The 22,346-nt window shown below is 46.3% G+C and overlaps 1 protein-coding gene across 43 annotated transcripts in view; it reads left to right on the forward strand.

Moving 5' to 3' along the window:
* nfasca (neurofascin homolog (chicken) a) overlaps window positions 1–22,346 on the forward strand; it is a 73,733-nt gene that overhangs the window by 41,468 nt on the left and 9,919 nt on the right. For 16 of the 43 annotated variants that reach the window (XR_013453217.1, XR_013453219.1, XR_013453218.1 and 13 more), the window contains 26 exons: window positions 1,074–1,270; window positions 1,504–1,626; window positions 2,225–2,395; window positions 2,584–2,631; window positions 4,741–4,852; window positions 4,987–5,171; window positions 5,254–5,385; window positions 5,805–5,948; window positions 6,336–6,447; window positions 6,561–6,727; window positions 6,816–6,963; window positions 7,232–7,356; window positions 9,000–9,044; window positions 9,546–9,647; window positions 9,941–10,138; window positions 10,296–10,366; window positions 10,552–10,774; window positions 10,892–11,007; window positions 11,160–11,370; window positions 11,541–11,663; window positions 12,158–12,331; window positions 14,065–14,091; window positions 16,465–16,737; window positions 17,366–17,488; window positions 21,236–21,385; window positions 22,040–22,168. Coding sequence is in view for 34 of the 43 variants with exons in the window: in XM_078092271.1 (XP_077948397.1) it covers window positions 1,074–1,270; window positions 1,504–1,626; window positions 2,225–2,395; window positions 2,584–2,631; window positions 4,741–4,852; window positions 4,987–5,171; window positions 5,254–5,385; window positions 5,805–5,948; window positions 6,336–6,447; window positions 6,561–6,727; window positions 6,816–6,963; window positions 7,232–7,356; window positions 9,000–9,044; window positions 9,546–9,647; window positions 9,941–10,138; window positions 10,296–10,366; window positions 10,552–10,774; window positions 10,892–11,007; window positions 11,160–11,370; window positions 11,541–11,663; window positions 12,158–12,331; window positions 14,065–14,091; window positions 16,465–16,737; window positions 17,366–17,488; window positions 21,236–21,385; window positions 22,040–22,168 (3,629 nt within the window). In the remaining 9 variants the exon portion in view is untranslated. The remainder of the gene's footprint in view (window positions 1–1,073; window positions 1,271–1,503; window positions 1,627–2,224; window positions 2,396–2,583; window positions 2,632–4,740; window positions 4,853–4,986; window positions 5,172–5,253; window positions 5,386–5,804; window positions 5,949–6,335; window positions 6,448–6,560; window positions 6,728–6,815; window positions 6,964–7,231; window positions 7,357–8,999; window positions 9,045–9,545; window positions 9,648–9,940; window positions 10,139–10,295; window positions 10,367–10,551; window positions 10,775–10,891; window positions 11,008–11,159; window positions 11,371–11,540; window positions 11,664–12,157; window positions 12,332–14,064; window positions 14,092–16,464; window positions 16,738–17,365; window positions 17,489–21,235; window positions 21,386–22,039; window positions 22,169–22,346) is intronic. The other 27 variants (XM_078092282.1, XM_078092288.1, XM_078092289.1 and 24 more) reach the window with 11 other exon arrangements.

Here is a 22,346-nt window from a genome sequence, read left to right on the forward strand (position 1 = left end):
CTTACACAAGCTTACAATGAGGCACTCTCTCTCTCTCCCGTATACACACACACTGGCTCGCCCCTTCCCCCGGACAGGCTTTGTGCTCCAATAATGCACTGTGTTGACTTTTCATGCAAATGATACATTCAGCGTAAGCGATCGTTCACTTATTCACGCAGTCAGTCCCTCACTACGCAACACATGCCCCCACGCACGCACAAACACACACACACACACACACAGCTTCCAGAGCTTCGTTCGGGCCCATTGTTTAGGCTCAGTGCGGCACCTCAAACCCGACTCGACTGGTGGCTAAAAGTCGCTCATCGCTAAAAACCGAGCATGTCGAAGTGTTCCGCACCAATCAGGAGTGTGCGCGGGGGGCGATATTTGTGCTGCTATCACACAACCCTGAGTAACATGAGATGGCAAACCTCCCCGCAAGCGAAGAACTTTTAACGGTTGTTGGAATTATTAGTCCATGTTAAGCTGGTGGTAACACAGCGGATGCACCTCATGGCTCGATTGGTTTTTCTGTGTTTCCCTTAATTGTCTCCTCCTACATGTGGGCCGGCGCTTTAAAACAATGAATAGATTAAACAATACACACCTTGTTTATTCCACCAGTCATCTTCACATATTTTTATGCACCACTACACTTTACACGACTTTTTGCTTAATCAACATTTTTCCCAACTGCCAAATATTGAAACTTGGGGTGGCGTTACGCTTAAAAACCGACATGCTAAGGTCACTGCCAAAGGTTTACTACGTATATTGTGTAACAAGTACATTATAACACGGTAAAACTGGTACAGCGTGACCGTCAGGGTGACCGTCCTGCTTGTTTGTTGCATCGAGCGCCAAGCTGTGGTGGTTGATTGGTGGACTAGAGTGGACAGTTTCTACTGGTTGAGCTTTGACTGGTGTAAAACGTGTTTGAACGTCCAGCGACTGCAATGGGCTGTAAGAAGACAGATGAAAAGGTTTGGAAAGTTGGCGGCCCCCACAAAGACTGTGTCAAAGCAACCACCAAGAGGACACCAGTGGAATGAACAACAAAGTCTCTGATCCGCGTTTTTCTTGCTCAGGTTCTCATGGCGAAGGAACGGGAAGTTTTTCAACATCGGGAAAGATCCCAGGGTGACAATGCGGAAACGCTCGGGAACTCTAGAGATCGGTTTCCGTAGCGGAGGACGACCGGAGGACTACGAGGGGGAATACCAGTGTTTTGCAACCAATGACCTCGGAGTGGCTCTGTCCAACAAAATCCTGCTGCGTGTCTCCAGTAAGAATCCACAAGAACCCACACACACCTCATTGTACAACGTTTGCACATAATGCACACATGAACATGTCATAGGCTACTTGTTTAGAGTACAATAGAATCATGAGTGAAGAACAGCAACAGTTCTGGGGAGACTTTGCACACTCAGTCGGATGGACAACATTTTATACCATTAATCCTCTCTCATCCCGTGTTCTTCTCTGTCTCTTTTTCTCCCCCATCCCTCCCTCCAGAGGCCCCTCTCTGGCCCAAAGAAGTGCTGGAGCCAGTCGTGGTGCCTGAAGGCCACTCGCTGGTTCTGAACTGCAGCCCACCACCAGGCCTTCCTCCTCCATTCACCTTCTGGATGAACAGCGGTGAGCGACAACATCGGTCCTATCGAATGCACATTAGAAAACACTCAAGTAATACTGATTATAATAATAATTGAAATGCGTATTTGAAATAGGAGTAATAGAAATACGGCCCACCTCTGAGCGTGTCAGTGACGCGTTAACAGGCCAGCGCTTGATGAGCACGGCTGGCCTGGCTGCCGATCGGTCCTGGGGCGTTGTCTCGGCGACCATACGGCTCGCGTCAGCTGGAGCATTTAGGGTGTAGATGACGATCCGTCTGGACGTCTGTGTTTGCGGCCAGCGCGTTAACGTGCGGCCTTCGGCAACTGTAGGATGAAGCTTCCGCTAAGAACAGACTCTGAACCGCACGTGAAAATATACCCGTATTGAACAATCTAGAGGCCAGTGGTTGGACTCTTTTGCAGGGACAGGAAATAGATGGTTACCTTTGATTACTTGACAAATACCTCTTGTTGATAAAGGTCTGCACGTAGAACTATTTGGTATAAGTAGACGGACCCGGACCGGAGCAGTAATGGGAGAGATATCACATTTTGTTGTCCATCGCGTGGATCGATTTTTTGATTCGCTGCACCCCTGGGAAACGTCTGTCTTCCAGCTATGACTCCGATCCCTCAGGATAAGAGGGTGTCCATGGGTCTGAACGGGGACCTCTACTTCTCCAACGTCTTGACCAAAGATGCTCACACTGACTACAGCTGCAACGCTCGCTTCCTCTTCACGCAGACCATCCAGCAGAAGAACCCCTTCACCCTCAAAGTCCTGACGAGTGAGTAGACAAAACACGCACACGCACACTTTACAGATCCCCGACTGACTTTGAGTTAATAACGTCCAGTAAGTCCCTTGAGTTTTTGGAACATTGTTCTTCAGAAGTGAGTGTGTGTCATCAGGTTCGGTGAGTGCGTCCTGTGTGTGGACTGTTGAGCCACTGTGTGTGTGTGTGTGTGTTTTCAGAGGAGCCGTATAATGACACGTCTTACAATGCTACTGACCCGTACGGTGGTGAGTCATTACCTGTCCGCCTCCTCAGTCGAGTCCCGCTGTCACATGGCTAGCGCACTAACATGCTAGCTCAGCGCAGCTCAAGTCGTTGATGACCTAGGCCTGACCTTTAACCTCCTAACCTCTCGACAGGTAGAATTCACTGTGTGGCTTCACGGGGAGAATTGAGTGTTGGTCGGTGTGTTTTCTTTAACGTATAACTGATTATTTTGCTAATGAATTCAACCCAATTTAGGATCGAACCAACTGTTGCCTTTATTACATCTAACAAAGACCACATGACGTAGGCAAGACATACTTATGAGACTTGTGAGCAACATTATTGGGTCCGTCATCCAACAACTCAACTCCAACCTGACGTCCAATGAAACTTTACCAAGTGACTTCCAATAAAAAACTCTCTCTTTGACCCTCATACGCACTCACACAGGCGAAATAAACAGATGACACGTGTATTGCACGTACAGTGTATTCATTATGCCATACGTGCATTGAATGAGCCCATAGCTGGAGGGAAGGGATCAGCCGGAGTGGGAACATATGTGTTAGTTACTGGCTGAACGGTGGGGGGGGGGGGATATGTCCCTGAGGGGAAGATGCTCCAAGTGATAGACCGGTCCCCCCAGCTCCGAGGCCCCAGTGGGGACGAAGACCCCGACGAAGCGCAGAGAGGGATTAGGTCACACAATGAATATTCAGTCTGGATTGATGATCATTAACAGTCACAGATGTATGAAGTAAATCTGCCCTCAGACACATTTCTGAGTGATGCGACTGCAACAGCTGTCACAACACTCACAGAGACCACCACCACACGTGTGGTAGAAGACACATGCTGGCTATTCCATCACTAATCTCACACAGAAGTACAAACATAAATCGTTTTTCTGTGAGTGGGTTTGAGTCTGAAGCTCCAGTGCATCTTGGGTGTTAGAAGTGATCCACGTCTCCAGGTATCTCGCTGCGTTCCCGCAGTTCTCGCTGTAGCGAACGTGCACATCATCACCTCGACTAACCGCCGCTTGTGTGTTTGCTCCTCTCATTATTGTTCTTCTCATGCAAGTGTCCTAACAATAGCAGATCCTCCTTTGCCAGCGCCTAGAGAAGCTAACCGCTAACAGATGCTTTCATCCCACACAGATTAGCATCATAAAGGAGGCTAATTTAATCCCACACACCTCCCAGCATGCTGCAGTTCTCTGCTGGCTGGATTATATTATTATTATTATTATTATGTCCTCGCCGTTGGCAGCATTTGTGTTCGGACTAGAAAGGTGATCTCTAGGACAGAGTCAGACAAATCAGTCTGTGTAATAAGATTAGATATATATATATATATGTATATATTGTGGTGCATAGTTTCAAATAATTACCAGTGAATCAGCATAACCAATGTTGCATACAGTGGATTTAAAGCTAACAGAATGTCCTCCTCACAGATGAATCCAAACACGTTTAACTCCTGTACTAATTTAATATTAGGGTTTTATTACTTGGATTTCATTATCACCAGTCAGACTATGATATACCTTAGTTAGTATTATTGTTGAGGTCTGAGACAGATTTGCATCATTGCCTCACCTTCAGTCCCTGCACTCAGTGTGCAGAATGTTAAAGGCCTTGACACCCAAACGCCAAATCCAGACAACACTGAGGTTCTGTTCTAAAGGCTCTGGTGACAACGACGACTTCTATGTGCTTCGGCTTCACGTTGAAGCGCTCTCGTCCCTCCCCAGAAGAACGTTTTATCAGCTGCTTTATTTAAGCCGTCAATGCCAATCTTTACCATCTCTGTTCTCTTGGCAACTGCAAAGCTGCAGATCAATGAGTCACTTGTTGTTTCTCTTAATGTCTTCCTGGGAGAGAAGCCAGGGAGCATTAAACGCATTTACAGGCTGCCTCACAACAAACGCAGCGAGGAACGAGGCCTGGCAGGGACGCAAGGAAACGATCCCACTAAGACTTTTAGATTCACGTAGCAGTGCCGGCTAACAGGATGTTCAGCTCCTGGTACAAAGATTAAACTTAGTGCTTCTGGTGTTTGTTTGTTTGTTTGTTTGTGCTTTTGTTAACACCCCCGCCCCCCGCTCCTCGTCTCCTCGTCCACAGGCCGCAAAGTAGCCGAGTCCACGCCGACCTTCCTCTCCCCCTCAGGGACCGAGAGCTCCAAGATGGTGCTACGGGACGAGCAACTGTTGCTGGAATGCATCGCTGCCGGACTGTGAGCTCACACACACACACACACACACACACACACACAGACACAGACACACACACAGACATGGACCCTGCTGCTTGGAACACTATTCCTCCGTGTTTGGACTAAGCGGATCTTCCCCTCTGTGTCCCCTACAGGCCGACGCCCACTATCAAGTGGTTTAAGAAGGGTGGGGACCTTCCAGGGAGGAAGGTGAAGTTTGACAACTACAACAAGACCCTAAAGATCATCAACGTGTCCGAGGAGGACGCCGGGGAGTACGTATGCATGGCCAACAACCACCTAGGCAGCATACGCCACTCCATCTTTGTCCAGGTCAAAGGTGAGGAGGTCACACCCGCTACGCGTCTCCACTGTTGGATGTTTGCGTCCCTCGTGCTCATCTGACTCGCTGCGCTCCACAGCGGCTCCTTACTGGCTCGACAAACCCTCCAACGCGGTGCTCGCTCCGGAGGAAAACGGGCGCCTGGTGTGTCGGGCCAACGGGAACCCCAAACCCAACATCCAGTGGCTGATCAACGGACAGCCTATAGAAAGTACTTGTTCCTTTTCCTTGATTTATTTCCATACTTCATTCGGCTTTCTTTCTATTTTGTATTGAAGTTACATTATTATGTAACATTGTTATCTTTGGGCCACCACATTTAATTATAAAATATAGATAAATTGAAGGCTAGAAAAGTGTAACAAAGATTTCTTGTTAAAAAGCTCTGACAGATGACACATATTTGACAATATGGTGTGATGATAGTCTTTGAATGTATTTATGTTAGAATAGGGACTTGATCACATTCCGTGGATTACATTTTGTCCTATAACGTCCAATCAGGTTGGCTGTTCTACACGTGGTCCCCATCTAATCTTATTTACTGTCTGTGGCAGACAAGTATTGTCTTCACTGGACATCTGCGTCAAATGGATGTTACACCTGTGGTTATTGTTGTGTGTTTCTCAGGCACTCCCCACAGCACCAGCAGACAGATGCTTGGTGACACCATCATCTTCCGCTCGGTGCAGATGGGAAGCAGCGCTGTCTACCAGTGCAACGCCTCCAACCAGCACGGCTACCTGCTGGCCAACGCCTTCGTCAGCGTCCTTGGTGAGACGTCATGTGTACAAAGCAGCGGTTGTGTCACCTGTGTGTCTGTAGGCCTCGGCGCTGGCCTCGCTCCACACCAGCAGGTGGAGTATGTGTGGAGACATGAATGCCAGGACAAATATTTCCACCACCAATGAACCCCTGCGTGTTTTTCCTCAATGATTATTGGGAGCAAAAGTCTAAATTCAATGCTTAAATAGTGTTGGATCTGACATTTTGAATTTTGAAATGTATTCTATTAAACAGGGAATATTCTAACTTGTTTCAGACAGGTGGGACGGCCGAATTCCACATAGCTGCTTTAGTGCGCTCACGAGCGAAATGATAAAAACTCCTGGTAATTAACGCAGTGGTGGAGGCTTCATCCTCCGTCTCCTCTCTGTGCAGACATGCCTCCGAGGATGCTGGGCCCCAAAAACCAGCTGATCAAAGTCGTCGAGAACAACCGCACCTTCCTTGACTGTCCCTTCTTCGGTTCTCCTCTGCCGGAACTCCGCTGGTGAGCATGAAAACCTCCAAAGCTGCATCTTCCCCTGCGAAGCCACATCCTTGCGTTAGTACAAAGACGCTTCACTGTGCCGTTGACGTTCCCCCGTGCCGCCGTGCGTGCAGGTTTAAGAACGGACAGGGCAGCGGGCTGGACGGAGGTCACTACCGCATTTATATTAATGGCACCCTGGAGATCAAGCGGGCCAGAGCGGAGGACGAGGGCACCTACACCTGTGTGGCCAACAGCATGCTGGGCAAGGCCGAGAACCAGGTCCGCCTGGAGATCAAAGGTCAGTCACTACGTCTCCATAACAGAGCTGAAACTGCGCTGTGACAAGCCAGACCTCACACGCGGCTCTCACTGCTTCTCCCGCTCAGAGCCGACTCGCATCGTTCGCGTCCCGGAGCGCCAGTCGGTCGTCAGGGGCTCCGCGGCGCGCTTCGAGTGTAAGGTGAAGTCTGACCCCAGCCTGCCCGTCACTGTGGCCTGGACCAAGGACGACAAACCTCTGTCCCTGGGTTGGAGGTAAACAAAACACACTGACGCTCCGATCACGCACCTGCAGAGCGGAATACTGGATAATATTCACATTCACGCTCAATGCATGAAATGAAAATGACAGCTCAGTTGTGTGGGGATGTAAATGTGTAGGCGACAGGATACAGTGACGCCCACTATTCTACTTCTTCTATTGATCTCAAACGTGTCACACGTTAAGAAATGTCCGTTGTTTTACAATGGAACTCAAGTAAAGAACTGAAAGGTTGAGTCCTTCTCTCTGTTTGTCTCGCAGGCTGAGCAAAGACGAGGAGTCGTTGACCGTCCCCAACGTGAACGAGGGGGATGAGGGAACCTACACCTGCTCGGTTACATCTGAGATAGACCAGGACTCGGCCTCCGCCCGCCTCACGGTCTTAGGTACACGCGCACACACGGCGGTCCGGGAGCCAGCGGCTTGTTCAGGTTGACGTTTTCCGAAAGATAAGATGTTCTTTGCGCCCAAAGAAACCATAATACTGAAGTCCAGATAATACATGATATAGTATCCGTTTCTGTAAAGTACCTGCAGCTGCACAACTCAGTCGCAATGAAAACTGTTGTTAATAAGTTAAACAAAACTACATGTTTAAGGTTTGAATAAATATCAGGGTCAGCGGTTACAGTCCAGCGTTACGCTGAGGCAGCTGGCGCTCTTCTCCACGTGCGGCTCTTCGGATCCAAGGATCATAGACTCATAGAGGATTAGAAAGAGGGGTTGACCTCCCCGAATCATCTCACCACAGCCTGAGGATTTCACCACAGATGCCGTCCACACACTGAGCTACGGCTCACGTGTGTTTTTAGCCGGGTATCTCCATGTTACATAGAGATGGAGGGAAGTAATTTCTTTTCAGGCAAAATTTAAAAAAATACAACATATGTACACTTATGTTTCACATTAGAACACAGGCACAGGCGTTCCCCTTCATTCGGACAGCAGAGAACAAAGTATTTTACAGAAATATTGTCCTTTTTTATGATGCGTAGAGGCCAATAAGGGACAGTAAGCCAGAGTAATGTGATCCACTTGCTTGTCCTTAGTCAGGACTCAAGTTCTCACTGACTTTTCGCGGAATCACATCAGCGATTGAAGCTGAGCGCTGACTTTTCTTTGACCTTAAACACAATTCAATCAGGAGAGACTCCTTGAATTTAACAACGATTTAATAGCTATAAATATGAATAGTGCAAAGCCTTTGGAGCTCACAGTCAGCCGATGGCCGGGACGCACATATCGGATGAGGCACGTCCCCCCTGGTGGTGGTGGAGAATAGTTCATTATGACAGCATACTTTGTTTGCACACACACACACACACACACACGCACACACTCTACTACGCTTTTACTTTTGCTTTGTATTAATGCTTTTTATATTTTCTTTAGAGATATTCTCTGTAAATGTCTTCTCTTGACACTGTGCTATTTTTCAGCTCTTTGTCTTCAAAGGGAAATCATGCATGTTTTATTGTTTACTAAAATGTGAACCTTTAACTAGCTTTAACTTTAACCAACCAAGCTTTACCTTAACCCACTAATTCAGCAGTATGCATGCAGCATATGGAGACGCTAGTGGGGTGTAGGAAATGCTGTAGTGCAGCTATAGTGATGACAGCATGAACATATTATTATTTTAATATGTGAGACTTTTCATATCTATTTATCTATCTATATCAAGTATTTCCAAATGAGAAACGTGTCCAAAAAGACTTTTTGTTTAACGACCTCCTGGTTCCCAGAGGATGGTCGATTAGTGTTTTTGATGGAAGAAGCCATCAAATTCATCAAAAAGTTTCACATGTAAATATGGTCCGTTTGGGCCATTGATGGTAGAAACAAGGACATAAGAAAAGATTCCCTAACATCAGCCTCATAGGACGTCATACAGACTGGACTTACATTAACACAGTGTGTATTAGATGACCTGTTAGCCATTGTGCTGCCTTGTAGTAGACCGGCTGGTAGACTAACCTGCGTACTCTAACCTTTATACCCACTTCCTGGTCCTCGACCCGCCCCACAGAGGAAGCCTCCCTCAACCCCTCAGTCTCTAGTGCCTTGCCTCCAGGTAACACACGGCTTGGGTGGGGTTCTGTCTTTTTCCTTCTTGTGTCTACCTCATCTTCTTATTGTCCTCCGCCTCCAGCTAAATGTGTGCTTCTGCTGCCCGTGTGTGTGTCTGAGAGGAGTTTTTAATAAAGAGTTTTTTTAACATGCTCCATAAAACATCCCGTCAAGTCAGTTAATCTCATAGTGAGACGAGCAACGTTCTCTCCAGTTTGGAACCAAATTTGCACTCATGTCATTTTTTGTGGATCTCATTAGTAGAGTATGTTGTCCCATTTGTCCTCATTTCGATGTTTTTACCATTTCTTGAAACCTCCTGACACTGCAGCGCTATTGGTATACGTGTATTGATCTCATTAAAGTGTATCTTAAATTGTAATTTACCGACTAATGACCGGGATGGATGGCATTGGACAGTTTGAGTGTTGCTGCACGTCTTTGGTTGTGTGTAAATGTGTTTGTTTGTATGTCTAAGGTCGGGTTGTTTAATTTCTCTCTGCAGACCACCCTGACCCTCCCATGGATCTGGACCTGTCAGATCCTGCAGCCCGCAGCGTTCGCCTCACCTGGATCCCCGGAAACGACCACCGGAGCCCTGTGACGCGTCAGTATACGCACACACACTTCTCATCTTCCTGCACATCCCGAGAGAATCAACACACCTGCGTCCTCACATGTCTGCGTCCTAAATGTGTCATACATACATTCACATTTGATTCGTGTATGTGGAAGAACTCCAGTGCATCCTGTAGGGAGATTACGTGGATAAAGGAGGAATAAAAGGTGGTGATGGATAAATAATAATAAACGTTTGTACCTGTTGGCGTAGTCCATGACCACATGACCCGCCTGTGATCGCCGCTGCATCATCAATAAGTGGTTTTGTCATCCCTGCAGAATTCCTGGTCCAGTTTGAGGAGGACCGTTGGGAGCCGGGCAGGTGGCAGGACCTGTCCACATACCCAGGGGACCTCAACTCTGTCATCCTGCAGCTCGCCCCCTTCGTCAACTACCAGTTCAGGGTCATCGCCATCAACGCGGTGGGCCGCAGTCAGCCCAGCCGCCCCTCGCCCCGGTACCAGACCAGCGGAGCCGGTGAGTTAGTGTACCGTCACATAACAATACTTCAGGTACTTTGATTAAGACTTATGAATTTGATGACTAAATGACGGACATCTGGTCCCAGCAACCTACCGACATCTTGCAGAAAGAAAGTATCAATGCTGAGTACATTTTGTTTTGTTGCATCCAGCCCCAGATGTCATCCCCAGAGGTCTACGAGGATGGGGATCAAAGAAGGACAATATGGAGATAACCTGGGAGGTAATGCACCCAAATGCACAACTCCTGAGACGAGGGGCAAGTTGCCTGAAAGAACTATTTTATTAGTGAGAAGAACAGCAGTTTGGGTCGATCGGTTGGGTGTTATGTTCTTTACGAGTAAAAACCCAAACTCCACCTCGCTCTCGGTAAGTGCGCATGTCAGCGTCCTGTCTTGTTTTGTCCAGCCTCTGCTCGATCTGGAGAGGAACGGGCCAAACCTGCACTACGGCGTGTGGTGGCGACGGAAGGATTTGGGAGAGGAGTGGAGTAACGTGACCACAGCCGAATCCAAACATGTCGTCCACAACACAGAGACCTACATTTCCTACGAGATCAAAGTTCAGGCCAGGAACGAGTTTGGACGAGGACCAGAGTCCAATGTGGTAGTTGGATACTCCGGAGAGGACAGTGAGTCGACACATATCATATTTGTTTGGGAAAATACCAAAGCCAACCTCCCAAAATCAGTAGTCACTGACAACTCCTCCGACTGCTCACGCACTTTGTCCCTTTTTGTTCGTTCAGAACCCGTCTATGCCCCCACTGACCTGCGGGTGTCGAAGTTTGACAGCACCAAGGCCGTCCTGCACTGGAAGCCCGTGGACCTGAGCTCTGTGCAGGGAGAATTCAAGGAGTACCGAGTGAGACGGCCCGTGTTTGTCTAATGATAATGGAGTTACTGCACAGCTAGTCTGAGAATAGATCCTCAGTTTTCGGACTATTTCTCTGGTTGAATTAACCTCCTTGCCTTCTTCTGCGCTGCCGACCCATTGCTCACGCTTCTACCTTTCAGCTGTACTTCTGGCGTGAGTCCAGTCTGGTTCCTGGTCTAGTGGTCAGTAAGGAGAAGAAGACTAAAGGTTTCTACAGCATCGCGGCCGAACCGTCTGGCATCCTCAGCGACTTGGTGCCCTACTCCAGATACAAGATGTTCCTGGTTGTGGCCAACAACCTCTTTGAAGGTCCACCCAGCAACACCGTGGAGGTCATCACCAAGGAGGGAGGTGAGGACACGGACCCTGCAAACTCCTGGTCCCATGAAATATTTCAACTATTATTTATCTGTGGTCGACACTATATTTGACCATAGATGACCATGGATGTACTTCAGAAAACCTCCATGGAACCTGTTTGTCAGCTCTGGTGTCTCTAAGCCTGTTTTGTGTGTCTGCAGTGCCCGATGCTCCGAAGTTTTTCACTATCAACCGGAGAACTTTTGACACCATCCACCTTGAATGGGACAAACCTCTGGAGCCCAACGGTATTCTGATTGGATACCAGCTCAAGTACCAAATAGGTGAGCAGCTTCGATCCTCTCAAACCCAAAGTATCGACTATTACCAGAAGCATTTTTAAACTCTGTGCTCCCACTTGCCGGTGATCGGCTTAATTACTCACAAGACTGCTATGCATTTGTTTGTGGGACTTGCTTTGCTTTAATACTCACATGTGAGTAAATTAGATTTGTGACGATTCTCTCGTCCAGCGTCAGCTGAATTGACCCCGTGATCCTCTAAGCGATATATAAAATGGAGACAAATCGAGACAACCAGAAAGCTTTCGACCAAACAAGTTTAACATTGTTGACATGAAGATGAAAAAACGTAAAATGTCCGCAGTAATCTGCCACTGCAAGTCTGAGGCGACAATGTTTCTATTCATTGCAACACAGTACACGGAAATTAAATGAACTAATGAATCATTCTCATTGTTATTATTGGGGATTATAATAGGAAGCTAACCTATTGTGTGTGTGTGTGTGTGTGCGTGTGTGTGTGTGTGTGCGCGCAGTCAACGGCAGCAGAGTTGGTCGTGCACAGCTGGAGACTCTCCCGCCCAACGTCACACACTTCAGCGTACGACTTCCGGAGCGATCTACTCGCTACAAGTTCTACCTGTCAGCACTCACACAGGTGGGAGCCGGCGAGGTCTACGCTGAGGAGTCCCCCTCGTCCGCCAACGAAGGTGAGTCTTTCTGCGTGGGACAAAAAGATCTCGCATTCAGCGTCTCCCAAAGAAATGTGTTTTTCACTGTTTTTCTAAGTGAGGGGGGACGAGGCATCAGAATCCCCAAATGTCACCTCACCTCATTTAGTTGATCGGTATCTTTGCTTTCTGACACATTTCACTCATCAAGCTAAAATTGGCCTTGAGGTAGAAAATAGATTCAGATATTTCCAAGTTGAGCAGAATTGTTTGTGACCCCAGTTTACCACAATAGTGGCTACTAATTCTGAACCCCCGCTTTGCTGCATTGGCGCTTCCACTGTATGGTGAGATTGTTTCCATCACTCGTTGGTTCCGTGGTGCATATTGAGAATCCCTCCGTGTGAGAGAGAAGGTGACGTAGGAGTCTAAAGTGGATTAGTTTGTTGCCCTTCAGTGAACACAGGCCTCTTTGTTATCACATCCAGAGAGAACTGCTCTTCCTTTGAAAGATGACATCATCGATGTGACTCACATACGCACACAAACAGTGACACGCAACTGGATCAGTTTACGAACCTCTTGTTTTTCCAGTATTTCAGTGACTTGACAGGTGTTTTTACATATGGCAGAGTTATAGAAAACCCTCAGATAACCATGTTTGACTAGCTCATTTACAGCTTGTCTGAAATTCTAAAAGCTTTCATTTGGTCAATGTTGGAGATATTGGTGTAAGGGTGGAACTCGGAACAGATTTTGTTTGTTTAGAGAAAGAGGAGTGATGTGGAGGACAAAGGAGAGGAAGAGAGCCAAGAGCGCTGATGAAATACATGTTGTGAACAGAGTCTGAGGCTGCAGCCAAATCTGCACCAAGCAACAGTTGCCTCAATAGTAAACATTGAGATGATACATATTACAGTACAATACATCCATATCTACATTTTAAAACCTATTATACAGTAATTGATGATTTTTAGGTATCCAAAGGTTGCCTCACAGAGGAGGGAGAGACTGAAACCTTTCAGGATTTTTTGTGATTCATTCTTAATCTATTGCTTCTTCTATAATGAAATAATTCTATTCATTCAAACATTCAATAAAAGTTATAATAATAATAGTTATAGTTTATGTAATGCTCCCTGTTGCTAGTGTTTTTATGTCAGGGTGTTGAGGGACATGTTTTCTGAATGCGAATCTGTTGCCAGCGATTGGTGGACTGAGTTTATCTTGAGAGACGTATGAAGTGTTTTGTTGGTCTGAGTGAGTTTTGGATGTAAGATTAACTGATGTAATGCAGATTGTATGAAGTGTGGTTTCACTATTGAACAATGCTTGATGGCAATTGAATAAAACTGTAACCGGTTTTCATTCTTGATGCACCCTTCATATGCAGGTCATAGACCTGCACGTGTGTTCATAGTCAATCTGCAAATGGAAAAGCCAAAGTCCAATAATGGCGGATACTCAGCGCATCAGTTTGCCGTTGACGTTTTGAAAGAGGATTTTTTTGTGCAGTTGGGATGCAGAAATATATCATTTAAAAAAAAAAAAAAAGTACTACATCAAAATAATGCCACTGAGCAATTATCACCAGGGCCTTTTCTTCAGTGTAAAGAGAAGTGTGACGGAGGCGGAGACCTATGAGCCTGAACAGATTGGCATCCTTAGTAATGAATTCAAACCTTCCAGCTGCTGTCTTGTGCTTGTTGTCCCCCTGTGTCCTCTTACACCTGTCCCCTGTCCCCTGTCTCCACCTCTCTTTTTATTGGCAGAAAACCTTACTGACTCCACAGCTCTAGGTAACGGGGAATGAGAAGTGCAGTGTGCCTGCCGCCTTTCCCTCCCCCTCCACATCTGTCCGTCTCCCTGTCAGTTAACACTGAGCAGCAGCGCAGTCCACCTGCACTGTAATGACCACTGACGTGCAATTCTACCCCCCTGCAGTTCCCTCTGGTGGGCATGTGTATATATTCATTTATTGTACATAGTCACGGCAGGGATGTGGTACCCTACAGGAAGCCATTCCTTATTTCCTCCTTTTCATTCCTTAATATGAGAGCTGGAAAGCACAGCAGATCTTGCTTCCTCTTTATTGAGTGGTAGATCCTCTAGAATTAGGATTAACACCATGGGGGCAAGTATTAAAATAACATTTTGGACCAAAATCCTAATGCTCAGTGACCTTAGAGTTGGTCCTCAAACTATTTTCAATTCAGATGTTTACATCAGGCTTAATCTATTATTCATCAATTTATTGTTTCCCATTAAGATTAATTTAAACACACTTTAAAAAGTCAAAAATAATAATACAGTATGCGTTTCTGGAGTTATTTCAAAATCAAAACCCAAGTCAAAAATGATGTAACTTGTTGCTATTGGACTGAACTGCTGTGTATACTGCAATCTCCCCCTTTCGTCTTCATCACCTTCGTCTCCCCTCTGTGTGTGTGTGTGGCTGCTGTTTGCCTGCTGCTGTGTGCTGTCAGGGATTGAAGAGCACTCAACATGCTCAGGTTTCCCTCTGTGGTGCACATACTTAGTGAGGGAAACATACATACACAGCCGGTCATTTCAAAATGTAATATCAGAACTATTTCACAAATCTTTGGCACCACATTGTACCAGAGACCAGAGAGCTGATGGAGAATCCTGCCTTGGCGTTCATGTTGACCCTTGAACCGATCCCTGATGGCGCACCTGTACGATCTCTCGGCGGCCTCTTCTTGTTTGCCATCAGATGCAACGTAGCCTTTGGCTTTTAGTTCACCATTCACCCGTCATTGGACACAATGTCACGATGACACTGCTGTGTTTGTGTGTGTGTGTGTGTGAGGTACCAACATGTCACATTTTGATGAAGGATGTGACATGTCGAGTGTGCTGTGATCAGCCGTCGCTCACAGGCTCGATCCCCTCGCTTATGAGCTCTTCTGAAAAGTCCCACCACTCTGCCGTCTACGTCCACTGCTGCTGTTCATTCTCGTCTACACACGGTGACGAGGACTGCAGGTAAGGCTGCCTGGAGCTCCGGGCTGAGCCGGCTTGTGCTTCTGAACACGCTGATGTTCTCCTTCATCTCGCTGTGCTTTCACATCGGCCTCGCAGATGTAAGCATGCCGGCTGGTGATGATCTTGACTTTTACGGTGTGGAAGGAGGGACCGTCACTCTGAAGCGGGAAAAGGGCGGGCCGGTCCCAACTTGGGCGGAGCCTGACTTCCAGAAGAGGGCGCCACTGCTTTACAAGAGTCCCAAAACACATCTGCCCAGGGGCTGGATGCATTCGTTTGGCTTCATTTTAAATTGGTTTATCTAATCAGACAGCAAATAAAAAAGACCTAGTTAATGACACCATAGATACTTTTCCCCACACAGACATTTTCATTGTTTTTCCCGAAAGCATTGACCTACACAATAAGGTCAATAAAGGAGAGGACCAATACTTAAAGCGGAACTCTGGACAATTTAAACAGCGTTTCCATAAAATGTGGGCACCTGTGAGAGGCACATTTTGAAATAAAGGTGTCCAAATCAAAGTAGCAGAGGTTGCAATGTCTTTTAGTCCACAATATAGGGGACATTACTGGATCCAACATTTCCCATGATGCAAACGATATCGGCATTTTTCTTTGACCCATGAATTCAAACTCCTTGTTTGTAGCAGGCTTTTCTTCTAAAGTTGTGGTCTTAAAGTCGGCGGTGAGGTCACCGAAGATGACATCATCAGCACCAAGGCCAACCCGATAACGTCGTCAGGGGGTATTCTCTCAAATGTGATAAAGCCCAGTCAGTTCTAGTAAATGTCCTGTGGCCCTTTCAGCACTCTAACCAACTCTCTGTGTCTCAGTTGGTCCTTCCCATAATGACTGAAGTGACAGGTCTTTCATTTTACCAGTGGGGTGCCCCTTTAAACAATCCCAGGTTCTCATAACCAGCCCCTTTAAAGGAAACACAGCGATATGTTGTATCATCAGCATCCGTCCTCTTGGTGGCAGTGGAAGCTTCGTCAAGTGTGTTTGGATCCCATCAGAGAACATTGTGGTCGTTCATTGGCTCTTGGCGCATGAGTGAACTCCCTCCGGTGTGTGTTACCGCCTGTGAGCCTGTTTATGTTCCTGCTGGATTGTCTTTAACCCTTTGCTCTCTCCCTCCTCCTCCTCCTCCTCCCCTGTAGTCGAGCTTACCGATGCCTCCGTGGCCTCGGCTTTCTCTCCCACTCCTCCTCCTCTCGCTCCTCTTCCTCCTACTGCCGTGACTCCTACAACCATTAGTACCTCGACTTCTGCCACTCCGACACCTCCTCCTCCTCCTCCTCCTCCTACTACTACTACTGCTACTACTACTGCTACTACTCCTTCTACCACCACCACCACTACAGCCGAGGCGACCACTACCACCACAACTGCAGAGCGGGTCACCATCAAGCGCACTGATCAGAACGTGTTGGGTACATGCTGTTGTCCCACTGTGGTTTTCTACCTTTTTTTTCCTTCTGGTGTTTGTAGTTGACCATGAATGACTTGATGGATATGAAAAGACAGTTGTCTTCTCCCACCTGACCGAACAGGAGGCTGCATCAGCGCTGCATTCCGATGAGCTGTGCTGTACCCACCGTAGAAAAAGTGGGGAGTTACTTCAGAATATCGGGATGTAGCCAGCAACTGTCCTCCTGGTCAGGGAGTGAGAATCCAAACTGTCCTTTGTGGTTAAATGGATGTTGATGAAGGGAAAAGTCTTGGAGAGAGTTCCATTCAACACAGTATGGATGAGGGTTGTGATGTTGGCACAGCTCATCATTTTCCTTTTAGTTTCTGACCCAGAAGTAAACATTGCAACAAGTACGTGTTTCATGAACACAAAGTTTTTCTGGAATTTTTTGTCCATGAACATGTAACTTTCTTCTTGTTTAAAGCAGACTATGATCTGGATAACACGTTTTGCAGTTAGAGTCCCTTAGTGGCGGCACCATGCAAAGGTCTAAATAGAGTCCTATGTATGGGTGTTGTAACTTTGCAATCTCTGCCCTTTGCCCCTGACCTTTAACCCTGTACCCCCGACCCCTCCCCTTTGTGTAGTGGCCGATAGGTGGAAGATCTGGAATCTGACGGTGGAGCCTAACAGTAACTACGCTAACGTCAGCTGGAGACACAACTTCCCGGCCGGCAGCAGCGAGTTTGTGCTAGAGTTCACACTGGACAGTAAGAAACCAGACCGAGCCCACAGTGAGCGAAGCTAAGCTAAGAGCTACATCCGAACCTCCTCGTTGAAGGCTGAAGGAGCCAGAGTAGTGAGACGATCAAAAAACAGATTTTAGGTGTATGAAAAGGTTGAGACACTAAGGAGGATCTCCTAGACCACGAGTTTGAAAGCCGCACTATCAACATCTTTGAAATCAATAACGGCCCAAAGGACTGTGTGTGATGTTGTTTTTGGGTTGTAGCAAAGAACCCAACTTTATCAGCGCTTTATCATCTTTCCACCAACTGCTTTGGTAGTCGGGGCCTAAACGTCGTTTGGTTTATTTCCAACTAAATTTCCACTTGTGAAAAGTCTTTGCTGCACACTTTATCTGCTTTACCTGACCAGAGTTGCCAGAGTTGGCCTGAAGGGGGCGACCGTGGTGAACAGACAGAGATGAGAGGGTGCTCCCGGCAGGGTTGATGGTTCGATCCCCGGCTGTCCCGCGTCTACGTGTCCCTGAGCAAGACACTTAACCCATAACTGCTCTCTCTGGATATACAGGATTCTTTCTTTCTGCTTAATGCGGCTTAAAACACTCATTAAGCACCAACGCTATTTTTTAAGGAAGGGACAGGATGGGTAAGAGCCCTTTTCCTTACAAAACCTCCACTGGGCAGAAATGTAATTATCAATTCCTTGTTGTTGGCAGCTACGTTTGTATTACTATAACAAGATGGAGCAATGCAAAAACTAAAAAATCAATGGCAGGTTTTTATTTGATCAAATTCCTTGCTTTAAGGGTTTTGCTGAAATGTGTTTCTTTCTTACTGATGACCAGCAACCTTAATGCAAAGCTCTTTTATGCAACATTTTGCTAAGTAAAGAGCATTTAAGGGACAGAGGACATGAGTAAAACCACCGGTTCCAATGTCATCAGCAATTGAGTGGGTGTTACTGGTGGTCAGCCTTATAAATACATGGTTGGACCTGCTACTCCTGCCAATAGATTCAGTAGACAAGGCTCTCAGTCAGTCAATCAGCAGCAGAATAGTAGCAGTGGCCACTGATTACGCCCATTGGTGCCCACAGAATCTCACGGGAGATCAACTTTGACAGCAGCACGTGCTGCGCTCTATTGGCCTGTAGTTTTACTTCTCGTTGAAGAATGTTATGTTTGCACCTAAAGACTGACGTCCTGATCTGTAAAAAAAAAAAAAAAGCCCAACAGACCACAGTCTGAGTTTCTGTGTGTGTTTCTATCTCTGCCTCTTCTTCACATGTTGCTCATTGCCTTGCTGTGCAGTGCCCCGTCCCGATGGTTTCTTTAATCACGCTGCTTGGCTTCCTGTGGCTCCTGTGCTCTGTGCGAATGGGCTGCTCGTCTTGCTTCGTCTGGCCCTCCACGCTTCCATAATCACCGTGTTTTGCTTTGGATTGGGTGTGGAGCACTCTTAAAGTCGTGCTTTTATAAAAAAAGGACTGAGATTGGATAAACCAGCATGTTTAATCTCTTTGTAATTGCACTTTTGAACAAGAACACAAAGGAAGGAGGATGTATTTTTCATGTTCTTGGATCACGGCTTTAATTCTTAATGATGTCTGAATGTGAATATAACGAGAAAGGGAGAGAGGGAGGGAGGAAAGGGGGATGATGAGACTGATCTAATGGTTAACACCCCTCCCACCCCTCCCCCGTTCTCCAAGGTCACATTTGAAAGCTTTGACTCTCAGTAAATAGTGGGAGGAGGCCTGTGACACTCCCCCCGCCTCTCATCATCATCCTCCCCCCGCCTCTCATCATCATGCCCCTCATCCTCCCCCGGTCTCTCCGACTGAGATCCAGACGGATCTGCATGTCTGTCAGAAGAGGATTTAGAATGAGGCTTTGGTCGCGTGAAACAGAAAAACTGGCCGTACTTTATATATATATATATAATATTAAATGAGAATTCTTGCAAAAGTTGGAAATAATTTTAAGGGTTTGGGCATAAGAGCAATGAAAAGACAGTTTATGTTTCCATACAAGCTTAGAATTTAAAAGAAACGTTTTCCGCAGTAAAAGATTCATTTAAAGTTCAATTTAATTACATTTTTTTAAAACGTATATATATATATATATTTAAATCAGTCTATTTGCATGATGAAAGGTAACAATAGCATGACCACTTCATAGTACTGTTGTATACATCTTCTATTTTGTGTTCATGATGCATGATTTGTATTACAGAAGATAGTGTCTGCTCATAATATAATAATTATTTTAATAATTTTTACTACCCACAGCATTCATTTATAACTGTATTTTTACTGCACATAGAACAGTGCTGTATCTGAAACAAGCTAGGTTGGCATTTCATATCATTGTAATTTCCCCACTTAATATAATATATATCAACATGTTTTAACATTACTTTTTTGATTTAACAATTAAAAATAAATGAATGATCTATAATTATTATGGTAGGTTTTTTTTTAGAGGAGACAAGACGATCTAAAAAATCACGTGATCTAAAACGTATATATAGTTTAACATTTGGTCGTGTGTTGTTACACTGATGGAATTACGGCTGTGGAAATGTAAATCATTCTCTTCGCCCTGAGCTCAAGTGATACGAGTAACAATGAAACCAGGAACAACACAATCTCAACGCAACGTAACAATGTGACGTAACAGCACAACATATCAAAGCAATGTATCAACTTAACAGTGTGACATAACAACGTTGTTACAATCTAACAAGGTAACAACATAACATATCGAAATAAGCTAAGAACACTGACGTAAAAACATTCTGATTTAAAGTAGCAACGTAACACCACAACGTAACAACCACGGCAATAATATAACGATGTAACTGTGATTCAACGCTAAAACGTAACAATGCATCTGGCGTGGTTACATACCGACCAAATAGCAGACTTTATGTTAAATGAAGAAACTGTGAAGTCAGACCCAAAGGGAGATCTCATCGATGAAAGACATTTGATCAGGTTTTTCTTCCACGTAAGAAGATAACGATCACTCTACCAAAGCTCACGTCTTGGCCTCGCTGACGGCGCCACATTGAAGACGGATGTGACGAAGCACTGGCAGGTCTGCCGTCCGCAGCAGACCTTTGGCTTGGCTGGTTCCAGGGCTGCTGATAATAGCATGGCTTGGGGATGAGTTGTGGTCGACGAGTCGAGCTTGGCGAATGGTTGACAGCATGGTGCACGATGTCACCACTTCGTGCCGCCCCCCCCCCCTCTCACTACAACCTCAGAGTCGTGCTCGCAGCTTGTCCATCTCACCACCATCCCGTCTTTCTACCGGAAAGAGGCAGCTCGCCGTTTTCTTTTTGTTTAAAACTCACGGAGACATTTGAGACGAAACAATGCTTTGCCAACCCTCACATTACCCAAAAGTTGGCCAATTCTGGTGTAGACGCTGAATTCCACAGTGTCGTGGGGTTTGCCTGAAAAAGCACCTGCTCCTTAGGCCCTTCTTCTCCTTCGCTTCCCATTTTCACTTTTGCCCTTGAGGGAAAACGTAGTAGACGTTCTAAACCACTCCATGTGTGTCCTCCTAAAGGGGCAGGTCTTAATGATGGGGGCTGGTCACTGCATTGTTATCAGTCTCAATTCACATCCGGGAACGCTGCTCTGACAGCAAAGCATCGTGGATGCCGTGACCTTTGCTGGTCTGCGCAGCGTTTCCCGCGGAAAAAAAAAACGAAGGCCACACCCTCTGGAGTGTGATTGGCCCCCTTTCTTGTGTCTTCAAGGCGACAAGTCGGTGAAAGTTGTACCGGTGAAACAGCAGCCCCCCATTACAGTGGCGGATCTGATCGCAGGCGCCAAGTACCAGCTGAGGGTTTACTCCCATGAGCTCAACAGCGTCAGCAGCGAATCTTTCATCTTTAAGACCAAACCAGGTGAGGCCCCACCTGGCCGGGTGGAACTGGGGTTCCAGCCAGGTGGGCTACTCAAGTCAGTCAGTACGTGTTTCTCTAATGCACGAGTGGGAGTGATAGTTGCGTTCCTGTGAGATGGAACTCAAGGATTCATCGGACTCACACACAACTCACATTCTCTCTTCTGATGGTAAATGCTTCACAGATGCACCTCCAGGTTCTCCCTTGAATAGTTTGCATGGACTTAATGACTGTATATACGACTGTATATAAACTGCAGTGCACCTTAATGTATTCATGATGCTGTGACATGCTCTGGTGTCTGACATGGAGAAAGTAATTCATTCTAATTCAGTGCTAAAATCTGTAACAGTAATCGGCTATAATGTCAACTGTAAAGTGTAAATGAATGTTTGTTCTTTTAGGTTGTACTGAAATTCTCTCTGGGAAGCGACAATTGTTTTCATGCCACAAACCCTCGTGTCCCACCTCAGACCCACGCACTCGGTAATGGGAAACCAGTCGGATGGTATCTAGGATCTCGTGGCTGTAGATCCTAGACACACAGTTGTCGACCTCCACCGTGCGCATTGAAAACATCTAGTCTGATGTGTTCGCTGGGACTCACCGTGTATCCCCTCTTCTCTCTTTCCACGTGTGTGCGTGTATGTTCAGCCTACATAGACCAGGTGGACATAGCCACCCAAGGCTGGTTCATTGGCCTGATGTGTGCCATTGCCCTCATCATACTGATCCTCCTCATCGTCTGCTTCATCAAGAGGAGTCGCGGGGGCAAATACCCAGGTAAGACCCCCCCACACGGAGAAGGAGACAAAGAGTCAGAATTCTTATAAACTGCATTAGTCAGAGTAGCCGCCTTCTCTTTTAAACTAAAAGCTGCAACTTTATTTTAAAGAACTATGTATCGTATCTCTTAAAACTATCAGATATAGGATCATCTTTTGTTAGTCTCTTGTTCTGA

Source organism: Gasterosteus aculeatus, chromosome 17, assembly GCF_964276395.1.
Source record: "Gasterosteus aculeatus chromosome 17, fGasAcu3.hap1.1, whole genome shotgun sequence".
In the NCBI taxonomy this organism is placed as follows: Eukaryota; Metazoa; Chordata; class Actinopteri; order Perciformes; family Gasterosteidae; genus Gasterosteus; species Gasterosteus aculeatus.